General features: G+C 39.8%; 1 protein-coding gene across 1 annotated transcript; it reads left to right on the top strand.

The window, feature by feature from the left end:
- Positions 1-947: 947 nt before the first annotated feature.
- gsk3ab (glycogen synthase kinase 3 alpha b) lies at positions 948-17,788 on the top strand. Its single transcript, XM_056381192.1, has 11 exons — positions 948-1,060; positions 1,166-1,351; positions 8,447-8,634; positions 8,918-9,001; positions 10,063-10,173; positions 12,522-12,652; positions 12,950-13,154; positions 13,564-13,659; positions 14,017-14,203; positions 14,329-14,406; positions 14,823-17,788. The coding sequence occupies exons 2-11, from the start codon at positions 1,177-1,179 to the stop codon at positions 14,888-14,890; spliced, it is 1,323 nt and encodes a 440-aa protein (XP_056237167.1). The 5' UTR covers positions 948-1,060; positions 1,166-1,176; the 3' UTR covers positions 14,891-17,788.
- Positions 17,789-21,246: the final 3,458 nt, after the last annotated feature.

Below are 21,246 nucleotides of genomic sequence, written 5' to 3'. Positions count from 1 at the left end.
TTTCTATTTGTACTGTATGAAATAATAAAGTTGTAGTTTTTATTTCATTAACCAGAGTAGGAAAAGGGGTTTGCTGTTAGAGTTTCTATGCTCATGGTTATAAAAGTTGGCTACAAGTATGATAAGACTGATCATGTAGAATTTTTCTTTCTCTTTCTCTATCTTTCTGTGGTAAAGGAAATCAAATTAGATGTTTTCCATTTCATAGAGAAACCGTGATAAATTTGGGAAATAACGTTAGCAGATAGATCCTTTCAAAAACTTGTACAGTATTGACCATTCCAAGATGAACAAGTGACTGACAGGCTTAGTGGAACCCCCCAAAAAACCCACAAAGAACACAAGCGGTATCAATGGTTTTAACAAATCTTGTACAAATCTTGACAACTAGGACAAAATATGAATTTAAATTCTATTTATTTTTATTTTATTATTATCATATATTTCTATGGTACCCTTTTCCAGCAAAAATGATTCCTGTGAGAAACAGCATAAAACAGCAGTTTATTAAATACACTTAGCTAAAACAAATGCAGTCTTATACAACAGTCCTGCAAGAAATACCTTCATGAAGGTTATGTTCATTTTTTGTTGAAACTGTTTTACAGAGTTGTTGATACAACTTAATGATGATTTTGGAGGATGCAGTTTGCCGTGCTGTTGAGTTGTATCTTGTCAAACTCTGACGGGTTTCTATTATTTTGCCCACCGCATTTATATCAATCAGGGAAGACTAAATAACAGAATTACTGTACATCTCTGTATAATACCTTACAGTTCAACAGCACCCCTACATCCTCGAAAATGACCATGAAGATGAATCACTACCTGTCTAAAATAATTTTAATAAAAATGCTGTTGTATTGGACTGCATTAGTTTTAGCTAGGTATCCCTAATAAACCGACAACTGAGTGTAATGAGGCCATGAAGCTCTCAACAACTCAGTTTCCCATCAGCCCTTGCGAGCTTTACGTCGTTGTGCGTCAACTCCCCAGTCCCCCCACCATCATCGTTCTACAGAGGAAGAAAGGGGGAGACGGGCAGCCTATACAGAACGCTGTAAGTGTAGTTTTTTATTTATATCGAATATTAAAATACATATAGATAGCTGAAATCTGTGCCGGTCTGGCTGCGAATAACACTCAACCTTGCCCCGGCTTTTAGTTCACACAAATATGAGCGGCAGCGGGCGGCCCAGGACCAGCTCATTCGCTGAGCCTCCCGGAGCTCCCGGATCCGCTGCAGCCGGTGCCGGATCAGCAGTAGCCGGTGGAAGCTCGACAGGAAAAACTGGGGCTTCACAAGCCACTGGAAGCAGCTCGACGAGCTTTCCGAATCTGAAACTGCCTAGTGAGTATTGTTATATTTTTCTTTCATAAGCCCAATTTACATGTTATTATTAAAGCTCGAGTTGTGCGTTATTTTAAAGGAAATGTGTCGGCGTGTGTTTAATCTCGATCATTGCCGCGGAGCTAACCTTAGCGGGTTAGCTAACTTAACTTAGCTGTCCGGCTAACGTTAGCTGTGTTTTTCACTAAGGAACCGCTGCCACCAAGGGCTTTTATCGCATAGCTAACATTATCGTTAGCTGGTGGTGGCAAGCCTAGAACCAAGCCGCTGATTTTTCGACGTTAGATAACGTTATGTCATTTTTTCGGCAACATTACCAAACCATTATTATTACATTACAATCCAAGAATAGAGTTGGTGTTAGCCGATGCTTGAATATATTCGTCTTTAATATCAGATGTGGAAGCTAACTAGCTTGCTAACGTTAGTAAAGAGTAGGCTGAAAATGATCAGGTTTAAGTTTTTAGGCGTCGTCCTCGGTGTAGTCTGATCTTGCACAGATAGTTTTTCTCCAAATTAGGGTAACGTTAGTTTACAATGTAGTAGCCTCAGTACATGGGAATTATTTTCAGTCTAATTTCCCAAATTACTTAGGTTCCAGCTGCTTATTAACCAGCAAAGGTTGACCATCCTTTATTGTTATCCAACTGCTCGCCAGGATGACTACACTTATGGATACCTAAAAGCATCGATCCATGATTTCAAACAGTTGGTCCACTACATGAATCCATACCAGGGTATCTTTAAAATCAGGAAAGCGAGAATGTTCTTGCTTTGTGTAATGGAAACAGTTTGGCACACCTGTATCTGGCGTATTGCCTGTGCAACTGTGCCACCATCCTCAGGTGGAAGACAAGTTCTGAATTATAATCAATTTTTGTACACCTTAGAAGGAGCCTTTATCCCCTTAAGTAATTATGCAGATGGTTGAATATGCTCACTTTCTTCACCATTTTGATGGTTGTACTGGAAACCCTGCTTTGCCAACAGCAAAGTCACTCCAGTTGGTTTTGCTGGTGTGATGACAAGAACTTGCAGAATGCTCAGGGGTCATGTAGCTCTGCAGCAGTAGCAGTTGGCTGAAGATCTAAAGGTTTAAACAGAGGTGTGCAGAAGGGCAGACTGCAAGACACCAAAGGAAATAGCTTGTGTCTAATAACGGGAAAGAAAAACTGGAGGTCGGCAATAAAAATAATGGTCAGTGTGATCAATAATTGATCATTACCACAAGTGAAATGACAAAGCAAATGAATGGAAATCAAAGATAGAAATTCAAATAAGTCGCTGTGCTTTAAGTCCCCGCTGAACTCAGTACTTGCAGCCAATCACCAGATCTTCACTAAGTGACTTGGCTCATTCACATCCATTGGTTTTAAATGCAAGATGGCCTTTTCACTTGTACAGTTTTTAGAATGTTTCAGTCTTGGTCTTCAGAATCTGCTGAACTCTGTGAAAGCATTGTTCTTGTGTCAGGTGACTGGACCCTGCAGAAACCCAAACAAAAGTTCTGTTTTAGACTACATCAACACTAACTGTGTTGACTGGTCGACTACTTGCTGTATTTTGATTCACCCGTGATGTTTAGTCCGAGCGAGCGAGGAAACACATTCTCCACACTGCAAAACGGGTCCGGAAGAAGGTTAAAAAAAACTTTAAAAGGAAAATTAAGGACCACAACAGCCGGAGTGGCTTGGGTCGCCACCCATCACGTATGATATGGGATCGTCCCATATTTGAAAATAACTATTGAATATATACGGGACACAATTTTTCCCGTATTTTCGTTCATGTTATGCCCCCAAAGTGCTGTGAATAATGTAATGTCAAGTAATAATTTTGCATAATCTTCCCGAGACTTAAGGCCACGGTGGAAACACAGACAACAATGGGCCACAGGAACCTTTTAGTTCCTGAAGAACTTTTGGTCGAAACGCAGCTTTTTTTTTTTTTTTGCAAACTTCTCTACATTTTATCAGCACCAAGTTCTTCCTAAACTTCTTTACCCGTTTGCGCTAAAACCTTCCTTACAGGACAATCACCTGTCATAAATAATTAAACTATTTTAGCCCTTAAAGAAAGCATAATAACAAATATAAGCATAACCACTGTAGTCCATCTACAACACTTAACTCAAAAATATAAACTGTGATGTGAACTTAAATAATAACAGAATTTGTGCAAGCAAAACAAAGAACCTGGCTTCAGGGGAAACTGAAACAAATTTTATGTGTTGAGCACAACAACAACACGCACACACCAACAATATTGGCGATTTGTTTCCTGCTGAAATCAAGATGATCACAATTGGCTCTTGCCTGGCTGTCGCTCACACTGCGTCAGAGGATATTTGCATAAAGTTGAGCCTTTCTCCTTTTGCCCATGTAGTGTAGCTGGGTGCTCTTTGAGTCTGCCGAGTTCATGCCCTGCAAAGCCAGGTCTCATTTACAATGAATTGCAGCCATCATCCCAGCTTTTTGAAAAATGTGTGAACGGCACGTAAGCTGTCCAAATATGAAAACATCTCTCCATCTCTACCTTTTGGCCTTTTGTCCAAATTAACCTGGCTGTTTTTACACTGAAAATTAAGCTCTCTGGAGTGGATAAATCCAAAAACCCCAGGCTCAATTTTTAATGTGCCCTGGGAAAACAGAGCTTTCCCAAAAGGAATATTTCTGACTGTTCAGACATCGTCAGGTGCAATGTAGCAGTGTTATTGAAAAGGCCGCTGTCTGATACCTATACTCCCTGATTCTGCCAATACTGCCAGTCATACAATACAGGCATCCATTAACTTATATTCACTGTTGTTAAACACTTGTCATGTTTTAGTGATTTCATCAATGATTCTACTACAGCGGTAAAGGAATAACTGTTCTTGATTGACAGGTAGCATTAAAAAGGCACAATTGAATCACTACTTTGTACTCATTCACTTGTCTTATACAATAAACAAAAACATATGTCAGCAAGAACAACTAAATGGTGTCTTTGGCGATATTGAAAAATGGTATCAGTGATCACTGAGAGCAGGAGGAGGAAGAATAAAATATTTATCCATTTTGGCTGATCGAAGCCTCCAGAGATGGTGGCTGTGACAGATTTAAAGTGATTACATTTGGCCAAACAAACATCAGTTGCACATTCATTCCTACCTATCAAATGTTACATGTAGTCAAAGACAACTTACTGTACAAGAAATTAATCTAAGTAAAATGTCTAAAATCAGAAAGTCTGATCAGATAAGAAGAGGAGTACAAATCTGAGCAACCATTTATCACCGGCTTTTATTACTTGCGCTTTTAATACCTGGTGCTATTGACACATTTCAGTATGTACCAAAATATGGTTTAATTCTTGGCTCTGTTCATTTCTGTTCTAGAGTGCTTTCACACGAGAGACTTGTTAAAATCACTGGTTTGGCCTTGTGTCTGTTAACCATTTCAAAAGTATTAAGCTACTTCACTTGGCCCTGTAGGTTATGATGTCATTACATCCTGTTACACTTTTTAAAATCGCAGTTGCCTCCATCCAGCCTTCATATCCTGAACCCACACACACCTGTATTATTAGTGGCATAAAAATGGTCAAGAGAAGAGATGCATTGGTACAGATCCAGCGACTCCAACTTTAGACATGACCAATCCACATTAAATACATTTTCCTCATCAATGTCATTATGAAATTCAGTATTTTATTGGGCCTCGACTCAGTATGTAGTGCCAAGGCCTCATGTTACCTTACATAAAAATGATTCCAATGAGTTCTATATGGATTTTAAATTCAGAAAAAAGCTAAGATATTTCTTTTAGTCCTACAGTGGGGTAGATTTGCAGTATTGTAGCAGCAAAGTGGACAGTACAAAGAAAGAAAAAAGGAAAAACTGCAAAATGACAATACCAAAAACGATAAATAATATGATAAAATAGATAGATATATAGATAAATACTTTATTTATCCCTTAGGGGAAATAATAATATAAACAAAAAAATAATAGCAGATAGTGACATTGAAAAAGAGAGCGCCATATTGGATCAATACTCTGCAATGCATCGATAGATACCCTGAGCTGAAGTATTGAAATCGGTAACAGGAAAGAAAAAGTTGAATCTGTTCATCACAAGAGAACCATCTTGAGTCTGTGTGTTATGAAACGGTTACATTAACTGTAAACTGTTGTGAGCTGTGGTTTTTCTGATTAGCAAATGTGTATATCATTGATAGAGTTATCTGTAATGTATATTATGTGACTGTGATTTGCTTCTGATGCATCCTCTATTGTGCATCCACAATAGTGGATGTGTAGATGAATGGATTAAAAGCCACACCCAGTGTAAATCCATCGCCATACGCAATTAGGCAAGGTGCCATTATAATTCCCATACATCACTAATGGTAAAATACTAGTTGTAATTTGTCCTGCAGTTGCTGATCATTGTGTCAAGTTAAAAGTGGGCTTGGGTTTTACACCTACCAACAAGCTCCAAGCCAATTACTTATAAGTGTGGGTGTGATGAAAGTCACTTTGCTCATCCTTTTTCTCTTACTCATCAGGCTTGCATTGACGTATCAGAAACCAAAGCTATTCACTGACAGCTGGGCAGAGTGCTCATCTGTGCATTCATTATTCAAGGGACTATCATGCCACAGCTGCTCCATATTTAATGTGCTCCCCTCTGTCTTAACTTGTTTAAAATGAGTGAAAGTGATGCTAAAAGGAAACACAGAGGAGCAGTGTATTTTGGAGCTGGAACACAGGAATGTGCAGGACCCACACAGTGACTGATCTCGAAAGCTAAATATTTCCTGCTGACCCGAGGGTAGAGATCAGATCTAGGCCAATCATGTGGATTCGCTATCGGCTGCTGTTTACTGTTAACCTTGAAAAAGGTTTTGGTGGAAAACTGCCAAAAAAAAGAAAAAGTATATGGTTTTTGTTTTTCATTGATAATCAATTGGAGATAATAGTTGAATTTGGAACTTTTGACATTTTTTTTTTGCAGACAGAAATAGCAGGTGATGACGCCAAATTGCTGTCTTGGTTTTTTTTTGTCAGTTTATTGAAGAGACCTAAATGCTTCATTGTCTGACTCCATTTTGAGACTCGGAGACCGACTAGAGATCAGGAGGGGTCCTGTTGAGACAGGCGAAGTGAGCAAGCCCAGGAAATGGTAGCACTTCTGGGTGTGCTACTGTCCACGCAATTTCATCACAGGCTCTGACAAGCCTTTTGGCAATGGGCCTCTTTTTTGCTCCTCTTCCCATCCCAGTGTCATTGCTTCTGGTGCCGATTTGTCAGATCATTCTTGAACCAACACGTGCACGTGCGTAAAACACTGAGCAGCTACTTGACCCTAACTAGAGCTGTCAGTGACTGTTAGATCATGAGCTTCTCACTTTGCTTGATTTCCACAAGGTCAAACATTAGCCAATGACACTGTTGGACTACTTTAAAACATACACCTTGTATTCATTCATGTAAAATTTCCTCTAATATTAGTGCTACAGCTCTCACTTGACCCTTTAGCTGTACATAATATGATCAGGGTGTAGTTGCACTTTTACTGTGTTCCTTTTTACGGGGCCACTTTTTCAGCAGAGCCTCTTAGTTTTGACTTGTGTTCTATTTAATTAAATCCAACTTTGTTTTGATTTAACTAATGGAAGGGTGAGGCAGTAATGAATGAGAGTTTAGATCACAACATCACAACAAGTGTTTCTTATCCAGAGTTACACCTCACACTGACATGGTAAAAGGCTATTTTAGTGTTTCCACCGCAGGAACTTTCCCCAGGAACCAGGAACCTTTTGAGGAACTATGCACGTTTCAACCGCACGAACCAGGGTCTAAATTTAGTTCTGGGGTAATTGATCGATCCCCAAAAAGGTACCTGGTCGGGGGGTAGTACTTTCCAAAGGTGCTTGCTGCATTTTGATTCACCTGCGATGTTTAGTCCGCAGCGAGTGAATAAACATTCTCCACACCACGAAACAGGTCTGGAAGAAGGTAAAAAAAACTTAAAAGGACATCAAAAAAGTAAAGGACCACAACAACCGAGGTGGCTTTGGTTGCCATACGTCACATATAATACACGATCGTCCCGTATTTGAAAATAAAATGCTGCGTCCTGTATTGAATATATACGGGACACAATTTGTATTTTTGTTCATGTTATGCCCTCAAAGTGCTGTGAATAATGTTATGTCAAGTAATAATTTTGCATAATCTTCCCGGGACTTAAGGCCGCGGTGGAAACACAGACAACAATGGGCCACAGGAACTTTTAAGTTCCTGAAGAACCTTTGGTTGACACGCAGCTTTTTTTTTTTTTTTTTGCAAACTTCTCTACATTTTAACAGCACCATGTTCTTCCTAAACTTCTTTACCCGTTTGCGCTAAAACCTAATAATAACAAATAAAAGCATAACCACTGTAGTCCACCTATAACATTCAACTCAAAATATATATAGCACCTTGCAAGCAAAGCAAAGAACCTGGCTTCAAGGGAAACTGAAACAAATTTTATAAATTTATTTGGTAATGGTAAAAAGCAGTGATGTGTATTTGGAATACTGTTGGGGAATCATCTGTTAATTGTGACGACATATTACTGATCCAAGACAAGTAGTCTGGGTCAGACTCTGGTTGAACTTCAGTTGACCTGCATCATATGCATGTCTCCAGTATGAAGGGGGTTTCAACTAAGTTCACCCAGGGGAGCAGGGGAAAGTGTTGTGTGAAGTATCAGGAGCTCATTACCAGCTAGTGCAGTGTGTCTGGGGAGCCACCACATAGGTCACAACCATTCAAAGGAGAGAGAGAGCTAGTTGATGTTTGGCTTTTCTCTCTTAGGGATACTGGTTTAAAAGCTAATCTGGAGAGGTTTGTGTTAGGAGTATGTGTCTTACATTTCTGAACATAACTTTATGGAAAGTATGGTGCTTTTTATGCTATTTCTTATTTCATCACAGTATGTTTATAATTTCAGAATAATAGATATGTAACTGGTGTGAGGCCACAGTGAATGTCTTGACTGGGACAATTTTTTACCATTTCTGAATCTCCATGACAAGGTGTACTTGTGCTTTCATTCACAGGAGACAGTGGCAAAGTGACGACGGTGGTAGCCACGCCCGGCCAGGGCCCCGATCGCCCACAGGAAGTGTCCTACACAGACATAAAGGTTATAGGAAATGGCTCCTTTGGAGTGGTCTACCAGGCTCGCCTCATCGACAGCCAGGAGATGGTGGCAATTAAGAAGGTTCTCCAAGACAAGAGGTTTAAGGTATGCTTAGACAGGTTTACTCAGATAATTACAGTAGAGCAAAATGCTATTGTCTAAAAAGGAACTTTGCATCTACAGAAAACGTTGTTGTGGCTTTTGGTATGTGCAAATTTTTATTTAATTTTATTCTTTTTTAAGCACTGCTCTCTCACTCTCTGGATTACAATATAGAGTACAGTAGGAGTAACTATCTTAAATTAACTGTCAGTTTGTTGTGAAAGTTTTTTGCAGAATTCACAATCTGGATTTCTCTTCCCTTTCCTTTTTCTTTTCTTCATTGTAGAATAGAGAGCTGCAAATAATGAGGAAACTGGACCACTGCAACATTGTGAGGCTACGTTACTTCTTCTACTCCAGCGGAGAGAAGGTGTGTGGTAGAAATCGAGTTTCCAGGTGGAGCACTCTGCCTCCACACCCAGCCGTTTTTATGGTGCATGCATCAAGGATGATTCATAGACATGTTCTGGACTTGTAGAACTTTGTCTGATTTGTAACATGAATTCACACTCTTTCACTGAGTCTCTCAGATTATTGTTGTGGTTTTGCTTCTCCCCAAAATGTATCTGCATCTGAGAAAACACAATCTAAACTTGAAAGGGAAGAAAACGTTTATGTATTGTCTCATTCACAATGAGAACAACAAATATTAGAGTTGATGGGATTGTGAATCACTGACAAGTGAGATTACCTCTTGGCCCATAACTTCTGATCTGTGCTATACTTTAGAAACAAAATAATTGTGTCCCTGAATTCCTCAGATCAAGATGCATCTTTATATAAGTTGTACGAAGTGGCATGTACTGAATTTATGTCAAATCGGATACAACAGACATAGCACATCCTCACTGGCATAGAATCACTCTATAACTCGATTATTCTAACCCGCCTCTGTAAAGAGTAAAAATTCATGCATAATATTTCCTAATGAAAAATTTTATGGTTTATGAATTAAGTACAGCAAACCAGAATATTCTCCTCTGCATTCGAGTCGAGTAGTGTTTATGCTTCATTGTACTTTTGCAATGTTTACTATAGCAGGCCAATTAATTGTTTTTACACTCATAATGTTAGTGCTTATGAAGTGGAACTGCAATGTCAAAGAGCTGTACAACTGTAATTGTTTATTTAGTCATTGTTTGCAGCAAATATCCATTTAAGATAAGTGAAGTATAATAATTTCTTTCTTATTTCCTCTTATTTCTTCAGTTATATAGCTAATCACTGCTCATAGCTCACAGCATTAATTATTTTTAGTTTTCTTACTTTATCCAATCAGCATATTTTTTACACTGGTTTGTTCTGTAGATTATGCTCATAGCACTAAATTTAGTTTTTTGTGAAGTAATAACTTTTGATTTGGATTGGATTAGATGTCACATCCACTTCTAATTATACAGCCCTCTTTCTTGCTTTTTTCCTCCTTTCCAGAAAGATGAGGTGTATTTGAATCTGGTGCTGGACTACGTCCCCGAGACGGTGTACAGGGTGGCTCGGCACTTCAACAAGGCCAAGACTACCATCCCTATCATTTATGTTAAGGTAAGTAGACACAAAAAGACATACAACACAGCTGGGGTGTGCTCCTGGGTGTTTTCCCTTCGCCGCTTTCACCACACCACTCAAGGCATCAGAATGTTAAATTAAGTTCAGTTATTCAAGGATGACACACTTCATGTCTGTACATCACAAGTGAAAAGTGCAGTTATCATCTTAGAAGCAAATACTGTCTGGCCTGTCCAGCCACTACTTGTTATATTAAGTCCACAGTGTTTGCAGAGGTTGTGTTTTCACCCTTGTCTGTTTATCTAAAAAGCAAGGATTGCAAATCAAGTGGACATTGTCTGATAGTGATGTGGGATGTGCGTCTCAAATGCATTATAGCTGTAAATTAATAAATGGGTCTGATTTGTATTTTTTGTACTTTGTACATACTTACACTGGTCACTGGTTTCCATGGTAGGTTGTCATCTCTCTCCATGTGTCAGATAATAAAAGGTATTAGATTTAATATTTCATCTTAGCTTTTTGAATTTAGTCTCATTTAGTCAGATCAGTTATTGTGCAATATTTTACTGATATTTGGTGGAAACTGAAGGTAAAATTTTGTTCAGTAATTGCCAGTGGATGTAATGAACAACCAAGTATTTTCCTGTTTGTTTTTCACAGACAGCTCACTGTTTAAGGATTATGAAAGCAGAAAGGGAAAGATGGCCCCATGGGAATTAACGTGTTTGCAATACACTTGGTTCCCTGTCTAAAAGGGTGCTCATTTCAGGGAGAATGTTTGTGTGTTTACTGTGTCTGCAGCAGCAGAGAGGACATTATAGCTGTCTCATGGCCCATTTCCCTACCTCAGCCTGCTGCTCCCCTGTGGCTTTGAGATGCATACTGATCTCTCCCTCTTTCCTCTCCTGTCATCCCTCCTTCCTCCAGCGACACACTTCAATCACAGCATGTCTCAGGCCTTCTTTTCCCCTTCCTTGCCCTGTGGGTCTCATGTTTTTATCATGTCTCTCATTGTCTCCCCCTTCCTCACCCCTTTTGTATCTCTCTCTCTCTCTCTCTCTCTCTCTCTCTCTGCACCCTTTTCAACCATCATCTCTCATCCCTCAGTCATCTTGTCTTTAATCATTTTGTAATCTGTGGCCGGCCTGCTGTCACTGCATCATGTGGGTAATAATGATGATAATGGTGATGATGACGGTGGTTTCATATTAAGATGCTTACCGTCTGCATTCCACAGACACATTAAATGGGTGCAGACTAGGATGTGTAGTCAAATGTGAAACAGGGGTTGGATGAGGTTGGTTACGAGTCTTCGGGGAGAATTTTTCACCCCTTTATTTTTTTTTTTGTAGAAACATGCCACTGCAGGCTGCATCAGACACCATACAGATGCTTCTTTCAACATGTACAGTGAACCTGAAAACCCGATCAGGGAACATATAGAAATGATGAAAATCTATACAGACAGACACTCATGTGCTCCTGCCTTTGGAAAAGAAATTATATTGCTATCTAATCTTGAGTAAAATAGCCAGATATATCTGTAGTACAGTAACCATGAACTAGGGTTAGCTAGAATTTAGCTCAGTGGTCCCAAGCCTTCTTGGTTTGTTTAAATGAAGCAGTGTCACTCATCACACCCTACACACCTCTACAACTTGTGAATAGAAATAAGCAGATTTAAGAAAGGTCTGAAACATGGTTACACATTTTCATAAAAGAACAATATTCTTCTTCTTTCCTTAACCATTCATTGTCTGGTGACCCACTAGAGGGGTCCTGATGCCCATGTTGGGAGCTAGTTGATTCAACATTAGCCGAGGTCAGTTCAGGTCACATAAGACAAGCAGTCTTGCTGGCAATGAAGTTTAAATTCCTGGTTACTCATTATAACATTTAAATGTATACAGTGCAGTTAATTGACAGGACGGAATCATTTTTAATAGGTTAATCCATCCATCCAATTACTGCCACATATATGGGTCCAGGTTGCATTTATTTGACAGTTTATTTCATTGCTTGAAAGTACTGGAAAATGTGATCATTCTGGGACATAAGGCCCCTACTTGATTTCCATTATTCCCTCATATTTTGGCTGATTTGATGATTAAATGGCAATGAATTGTGGCTTAAAAGGTCTTTAAAAGTCTTAAATTTAACTTGGGAAACCCCTGCAGAAATCTTGGTTGAGCACTGCAGCAAAGACGTCTCCCACGAGTCAAGCGTCACCTGACACCTGAGCACAAGAACAGGGAAAAGACATGACAATAGTGAACTCAGTCTTCCTCACTTGCTCATTTGTTATTAATCTTGGAATATGAGTATGATTCTGTTGTGAAAGAATGTCAGGCATTATTCCAACCCTCTCTGTCCCCCCTCAGGTGTACATGTACCAGCTGTTCCGCAGTCTGGCTTATATCCATTCCCAGGGCGTGTGTCACAGAGACATCAAGCCCCAGAACCTCCTGGTGGACCCAGAGACAGCCATCCTCAAACTCTGTGACTTTGGCAGGTCAGTAACAGACACTGCCTCTGAACATGTCTGCCTGTCTCTATCATTCTTTCCATTGTGGTAACTGTCTGTGTCTCAGCATGCATGTTTAGTTAACTGTCTGTTTGTATAGCCATCTCTTTCTCAAGACTTGACTTTGCCTCTATGTATCAGTCACATGCCTTCTTACCTCCCTGTCTAAGTCACTTACATGCTTTGTGAAACAAAAACACTAAGAAACTTAAAGTTCATTTTGACTGGCACTCTCCTCCTGAACCATCTGTTTTTCTGCCTCATCTCCCATCTACCACCTTCTAGTGCTAAGCAGCTAGTTCGGGGGGAGCCGAATGTGTCCTATATCTGCTCACGGTACTATCGTGCCCCGGAGCTCATCTTTGGTGCCACCGACTACACATCCAACATTGACATCTGGTCGGCCGGCTGTGTGCTTGCTGAGCTGCTGCTGGGCCAGCCCATCTTCCCCGGGGACAGTGGTGTGGACCAGCTAGTAGAGATCATCAAGGTACAGTAAGGATGCTACAAGCAGTGGAGGAAGGCCAACTAATTGTATAAGCCACTAGATGAAACAAGACATGGTGTTAAGTTTGGAATTGAAACTAGTTTTGGTACAGCCTGACCATGCAATATCACTGTTGGTATGGGTTTTAGAATCAAGACACTGTATTTGTAAGAACTATGGAAAAAGAAACGCACATAAAGAAGCAAAGTTTAAAGTCCTACTTAACTAAACACATGTATAATGAAATTTAGAGATGGGTGTTATTAGATAGAGATCAGTCAATATAACAAAGAATATCTGTGTTATCACCCACACTGACAATCCCTCCTCCCCCTGTTGTGCACAAGCATGAAGGACATGCCAATGATTGTAATTATATGAATGAATATTAACTTTTCACCTTGTTTGTCAGGTTCTGGGGACACCAACAAGGGAGCAGATCCGGGAGATGAACCCTAACTACACAGAGTTCAAATTCCCACAGATCAAAGCACACCCTTGGACAAAGGTATGTTCACTCTACTGAAGTAGATTAATTGCTGGAAAACAATTAACCACACTCTCTCTCAGTGGGAGATTTTACTATTTATAGGTACTAAATCTGCTTTTTTCCTCTTTACTGGATAGGAAATATGCCACAGGAAAATACAAAAAAATAAGACCCAGGTTGTACGAAACTGAAATTTGATGGCTTATGCTAGTAGTTATTGTGTTTTGTTTTTAAAATGTTATCCACACTTCTTTGGAATCTTCATATTTGTGCAAGAACATGAACACAAATTCCTGGTGGGACTGACTCTCTCCATGTATCGATACAGAACCCTAAATTTATTCATTGACTTTCTCCCTTTCTCTCTCCTGTCAGGTGTTTAAGCCTCGTACCCCACCAGAGGCCATTGCCCTCTGCTCTCGACTGCTGGAATACACGCCGGTGACCAGGCTCTCTCCTCTGGAGGCATGTGCACACGCCTTCTTCGATGAGCTGCGCCAGCCCAACACCCGCCTGCCCAGCGGACGAGAACTGCCGCTCCTCTTCAACTTCAGTCCCGTTGGTGAGTTTGCCTCCCTGTCATTCATTTTTTCCATTTATCTCCCCAATGTATTTCTTGTATTTGACTTTTGATGACCTTCACTTTATACAGAATTAAACATTTACTTGTCTTTTCTGCTCCCTCAGAGCTGTCTATCCAGCCCCAGTTGAACTCCACACTCATTCCTCCTCACGCTCGCGCACAGACATCGCCTGCCTCACACGGTATGATTGGATATTGTTTTTAAGCTACAGTTTTCTCTTGATAGAAAAATGGGTCCATGTATTCATTTATTAGCAAATTATATTATACCATCTCTCTTCAGAGACCTAGATCATTTACAATTGCAGGCAATTTGGATCATTTTGAATATCTCTCTTGTTCCTGACCGTTGCAATTAACTCCAGTCTGAACTTTAACCCTGATCTATTTTGCAACCCAACCCTGAGATTACCTTTAGCCCAAATACTGAATGTCAATAAACTAAATATCTCATCATTATGAATATGACCATAAAGCATTTTAGTGACAGCAAGGATAGTTTCAAACAATCAAATATGAATTATCTATCAGAAATATGACTGAACTATTTTTGAGATTTTCCGATGGTAACAATTGTATTACCTCTCTCTCCCTGCAGAGGGCAGTGTGTCAGACAGTACCGCCCAGCCCAGCTCAGCACCTGGATCCATCAACAACAGCACCTGAGCATCCATCCCTCTGTCATCCTTTCTTTTTTGTCTTCCCCCATTTTCCTTTTCTCTCCTCTGCTCTTCTCCCTCTCAACCTTCCTCTTGGCTCCAAACCTTTTAAATAGAAAAAAGAAAAAACTATACACACCCACATAAACACTCAGCATTGCTATTTACCCTGAATGTTAACCATTTCCAATAGAAAGCAATTTCTGTGGCTGCTAGCTTCAGGAGGATTTGGGTTGTTTTAAGGACATTTAGGTATCCACACTTGGGCTTAATATAAGCTGCAGGTTAAAGTCCAGGGGAGCCCTTGTCTGGCCTGTTAGAATAAAGAAACACCACATTGGTTGGGTAGGATGTTTGGGAGATGAGGAGGGGGTTGTACATGTTGTGTGGATTTTCTGTAATATAATCAACAGTTGACTTTTATCCCCTTTATGTTCTTTTTATTTGTATTAGCTAATTTTATGTGTGGCCGTGGTGCCATTGAATGGGGTCTTGATTGGCTATGGAGTTGAGAATGAGGGCCGCATGTAAGGCCCGACTAATATTGACAATCATCCTTAGTAGGGTCAAAAATGACACACTTGTACTGTACATAGTGTTTGATCGTACAACCCACTGTGTAGACTGGTGGCTTTTCTGTCATTTTTCTACCCTGAACTCTACTCAAGTATTGTCAGTTCACCCGGCCCAGCGGTGAACAAATGTGAATAATTTTTTTAAAACTCCCAGTTTGATACAGACAGAACACATTGGCTGATTTTGTCTATGTCATTTTAGAAAAGAGGTGGTTTTAAATTTTATTATAAAGCAGGGCACCACAGCCTGTCTTTACTGTTTCTTTTTGAATAGCTCCTCAACTGCCTTTTATGTGAATGAGAGGGAGCTTTATACGAGCAGAGTGCACACATCTTCAGTTTCTTCAGTATAAGCTCATGTTGTCATGTTGGTTAAGCTGGAAACCAAGCGTTTCATGTTGATTCTTGAGTAAGTATTGCACATCTCCAAAGGGAGTAGAGGGGAAGCAAAGGGTTGAGTTATGTGTACTGTCCAACACTGCTGTGAACATAACCTCACAAGGAGGGAGCCGTTGGTGTGGGGCTCCAGTTGCATCTAATACAGAAGCCTCAATGTCTCATATGTCATAAACACAGTTGCCTAGCACTGTAGGGTGAACAGTCGGCTCATTAATTATGTCACTTTTACAGTGTTAAGTTTCATATCAGCTTGATTATGTCAGGTGCCGAGGGTACAAGGAGACTACTGCTCACCCGGCTCATCGTTGTCATTTCAGCTAGTATACAAAATTACTGTTTGTGCAGGAGGATGACTCTGTGAATGAATTTTGTTTGCGGTGTCTGTGAGCTTTGTTGAAACCCTCTTCGCCCCCTTTCCAAACAGCCTGCCTTTGACGCTCATATCATGTTCTTCACATCCTGTAATGGTGGTAGGAACTGATCTCGAATGATTCACACAGCCTAGCGGTCCACTGTCGGCATGGACTAGTTTCTTTCTTCCACCACGCAAATGTGCATGTTCAGCCCAAGATGACCACACTATATTACTTCCACTAATATCAGTAATAATCTGACCAGAAACGATGCTCAAACCTCTGGAACCCAACAGCTTTTGGAGCCTCCCCTGATTCCTTTTTGCTCTCATCCCTCTGCCTTCTGCTTCCCTCTTTCCTCCTCCTTTTTTCACTGCTAAACTGTAAATATCAAGTACCTTTTATTTTATTTTGTTATTTTTGTTATTATTGTTATTCTATTGTTGTTCTTGTAATTTTTTTTTTTTTCTCTAGTAGACCGGCGCAGCAGCTGCCGGACTGTTTATCCTCAGTCGCAGTCTGTAAATACAATTTCATTTCAGTCCCTGGTTCACATGGGGAAAAAACAGAACAAAATGTTTCATTTTTATTCTCTCTCCCTCCATTTCTCTCTTCACAACTTTCCCTTTTCCCCCATAAATGTTGTCATAATTGTTTTATTTATTGTATTGTGTTTTTTGGGGGGTGGGAGTGGGGGAATCTTTTCTTTTCCACTGGGGTGGTAAAATTTGAGGGATTTGGTTTTTATTTAGTTTTGTTTTTTAATTCCAAATTTTAGTCCAGCAATGTCACATGCAAAATGATTTCACATCCAAGATACTGTACTCGGATCCAGATGGTGGAGTGTGCTGTTCAATCAGTGTGGATACAGCTGCACATGCTAGCCAACAGGTCGAACTCCAGTTTTCCATTTAACTTCAGTGTGAAGGGAATGTTACAAACCTCTGGATCTATGGGGTTGGGAGGGAGTGTGGTTCACCCTGTGTGTGAGTGTGTCTGTGTTTGGAGGAAAGGAGAAAACCAATCTGTCCATTGACATGTATCATCTCCTGTGTCCAACTGTGTCCTGTTTCCCTCGCTGTGTGTCGTATGAGTGTTACAGGTTTGACCTGTTGACAGTGTGTATGTTTCACAGATACTTTGTGAGTTTCTTGAGCACAGCTGCAGGGAGTGTGTGTGTGTGTGTGTGTGTGTGTGTGTGTGTGTCTGTCTGTCTGTGTCTGTCTGTCTGTCTGTGTGTGTGTGTGTGTGTGTGTGTGTGTGTGTGTGTGTGTGTGTGTGTGTGTCTGTTAGCAAAGCATGGATATTATTCTTTGTATTTTCCTAAATGAAGAGCTGACTAAATGTGCCGTTTTCATGTTTTTTTTCGTTTGTTTCCATCTTCTGATCTGTCACACTTAGTTTTTAATTTGCTGTGACCCTGCTCTTTTATCACCCTTGTCTGAGGGAAAAAATGTCATTGTTGGGAACAGAACGGTTGGATAAAGGAGATGATGAACAGTGAGGACTGGAGGGAGAGAGACAGTTTTTGTTTGTTGGTATAAATAATTAAACTCATTAATAAAGTGATGAAACTGTTCCTGTCTCACATTCATGATTCCTGAATAATTGAGCCATTTTTACAGTGTCACAAAAGTGATAAAAGTCATAAAGATATAAAGGCAATTAGAATTACCAACCAGGCAAAGTAAGCAAATGCCCCAAAAACAAGTTTATCTCAATCTAATTGAAATTTTATTTTGAAGATGCACCACTAAGCACATTAACAGATGTGATGAGGGCTTTTAGGTGGGTCCTTATTAACTGATCTTGAGACCTTGTATGAAAGAGGGTCCTAGAGTTAAAATTGAGTAAATGTAATTTGATACTGTTTTTTTATCCGAAGGGGTTGATATCCACAGCTATCGTAAGGCTCTACATTATAGAGAATACTTATCCACTGAAGTGCCATTATCAGAACAATAACAATAATTTATTTCCTTAATTATCAATAATATATCCGCTACCAATACATCATCTTTCCCTCTGCTTCTGCACAGGGAGTGAGAGAAAAGGGAGAGCAATAGCGGCCAAGTAGCTGTGTTTAGCACAAAGACCTCATAGCAGGTTAGTCCGGCCATGCTGCATCAAAATACCATCGATATTCTTTACTTAAGTATTTCTCTTCTACTTAACTGTATTTGACAAAGCAAAATAGGCCTGCAGATATTGTTGTGTAATTCTGGCTGATAAAACTGGGCCATCTTTCAGTAGATGGGGTGAAACTGACTGATGCATCTTGCATTTTTCTCTTCCTGCTGGCAACTCAGGACGCAATCTGTTTTCAGTCAAACATCACCAAAAAGAGCATGTGTGATGAGGCTAAGAACAAATGTTGAGTTTGTGTTGAGCCTTTTTTTTTTCTGAGGCTGTTTTTTCTTGCTGTACAAATGCCCCCTTTCTCCTACAAAAATGTTCATAGCTAAATTTAAAACAGGATAAAATTAATGCACTAATGTTGATGTGGAAATTAGAATAAGCAAAACAGTGTAAACTTGTTTATCAGGCATGAGTCATCAGATTTACTTCAGCTTCGTAAGAAACCTTTTCATGAAGGGATTAATGAAACGAAGCACTCTTTATGCTCTGCAGTGGAGTCAGGTGGAGCGGTGAACTCTGGAAAGGACCAGTTGGAGAATGATGAAATCAGAGTGGTTGTTATGGGAACCATGCTATTGCAAATGTCATTGAAATTGTTTTTGACCTTGACTGATAAAATCTTGAACTTCCACAGTTTGACTATATCAGGCCTGTGAAGAGGGGAGGGTTCATGAACAATTAACATGCTGGTATTGATACTGATTTGAGTTGATGGTACATCCCAGTGACACCCTCCCTCAGCCTTTATCTCTGACATGGAGTCGCACTTTTGTTTCAAGATATCAGAGCATCTCATTGAATTCAGGTCTCATTTGGCTCCATGACTTCAAGGACCTTCAGCACGCATCCCAAACGCGGTTGTATATCTTAATCACTGCCTAACAAGGTGCAAGGAAGTCTCCCCCACACAACTGTCTCAGAGCGATTCCGATTTTTCATTCAGACAAGAATCTGTTGTTCACTGCTGTAAAAGAAGAGCAGGATTTAATGAAGTCTCAGGGTGTCCGTGAACTTTCTTCTTTCGTCTTCGTCTGTGTTCAATAGAAAATATTTATAGGTTCTGGCAGAACTTTTGCTGCCCGGCGCTTAACTAAAGTTCCTTGGTTACCTGAAGCCTGCCCCTCAGGTTCAGACCAGCTAAATTAATACTATGTCCTTGTATGACCTGGCCCAGTCTTTGGTCTATATTCATAATCATGAAGTTAAGTCTTACATAGACATTTAGAATTAGACTGTGTGATCATTTTTGATGAAGGATTTTGGTTTGCAAAATATTAATGCACTTGTTCAAGTTAGAAAGTTTTGGCAGGGCAGTGTGATTGTATCACAGACAGAAGAAATCTTGTGATACTTGGTCTTTCTTTTGTTTTCTACAAGTTTAATATTCTGCCTGACAAAGGCAGTGTGCAGTAACTACAGAGGCTACAGGACTACAGAATGGCAGCATCATTTCGATCTATCTGAGTGCTATTAATATTTCCTATGTTCTTATGATTTAAAGGTACCTTAACTACACTAAGTATCACATCAGTTCTCCTGTTGCTGTGATGAATTGATGTGGCTGCAGCCTTATTTCATTTTGTCAAATAACAAACAAACAAAAAATTCAATTTACAGTAATTTACAGAGAAAATCAATAACTAACCTTACTTACTTGACTTCAAATTTAAAAAGCAGTTTTCACAAAAATGAAGCACTTTGCATAACAACACCAGCATGTCAACACAAGCAGCAACTCCTCCACAGTTGTCAGCCAAAGTTGGAGCAGCCCTGGGCAAATTATACATTTTATTGATATTTAAAGTGTAAGTTTACAGTGTTAGTACATCCAGACAGACAAGGAAAGAAAACACTAAAGCAAGTGGAGCACAAGTTGGGCAGCCTGTTATGAATTTAAAAATAATTTGATAATTAACACAATCTAAACCAAATCAGACATATGAGATGGAAGATATAATGTGGGAAAAATCTTCTGGGACATTATCAATCTTTAAAGAAAACCAGATGTGCATGTGTTTCCAAAAATGTTTACACACATTTACATCACACATACAAAAATCTGAATGTATTTTCTAACAAAACCCTAGTGGGATAAATATATATTACAGTTTTATAATGTCTCTTTTAATTTAAGGGGAACAAATAAAGATAAACATTGAGTGTTTTTTCAACATGAGGAATAAAGAAGTCTGAATTCTAGTTTCATAATCTCCAAAAATGCTCTCCTTGATAAATCCCCAAATGAGTCTGTCGAACAGCTAAATGGACCTTAAAGTGAGATTGTTTTTTTAACTACATGATTATGAACCTTTTTCCACCTGAGCACAGCAGCTGCAAGTTTTAAGAGAGAGAGGGGTATCTAGAAAATAACAAAACAGAGGAGGAAGCATATGAGAGGAAAAGGAGAAGAAGGTAGAGAAGGTAGAAGGTGCATGTAAAGATCCTGAATAATCAATGGTGCATGACAAGACAGCCCTCCTCTCCTAGGACCTACCTGCCTCCGAACCGTAACCTTCAATGAAAACATGTCTGCTGAGTCTTCATCATGGTGATATAATATGTCAAGGTTGAATAACATTACTCTACACTGTGTTGAGATTGTAAAGTTTCTGTGGAGCTTGAGTGGCCCCGGCCCCTCTGGCTGAACGCCCGGTCGGCTCTTTAATACCATTTGGAGTCAGGTTAAGCAGTCTGGAGGAGTTGCTCATCTTCTCAATCAGCCAATGGAGCACATCGGGGCACTGTGTAATTCTGGGAAATGAGTGGAGTGGGCTAGTCTATACTTTCACTGACCTCTGTATATAATACTTGATGTGGCAGAATCGAGGTACACTGTTGAGCTGCCTGTATTCACTCTCAGGAGAGTAAATCTGATAAGTGTTATATAGTGTAGATTT

Source organism: Seriola aureovittata, chromosome 7 (assembly GCF_021018895.1).
Source record: "Seriola aureovittata isolate HTS-2021-v1 ecotype China chromosome 7, ASM2101889v1, whole genome shotgun sequence".
NCBI classification, from domain to species: Eukaryota; Metazoa; Chordata; class Actinopteri; order Carangiformes; family Carangidae; genus Seriola; species Seriola aureovittata.
The sequence above is the reverse complement of the archived record's forward strand: the minus strand, read 5'-3'. Positions and strand labels throughout refer to the sequence as shown.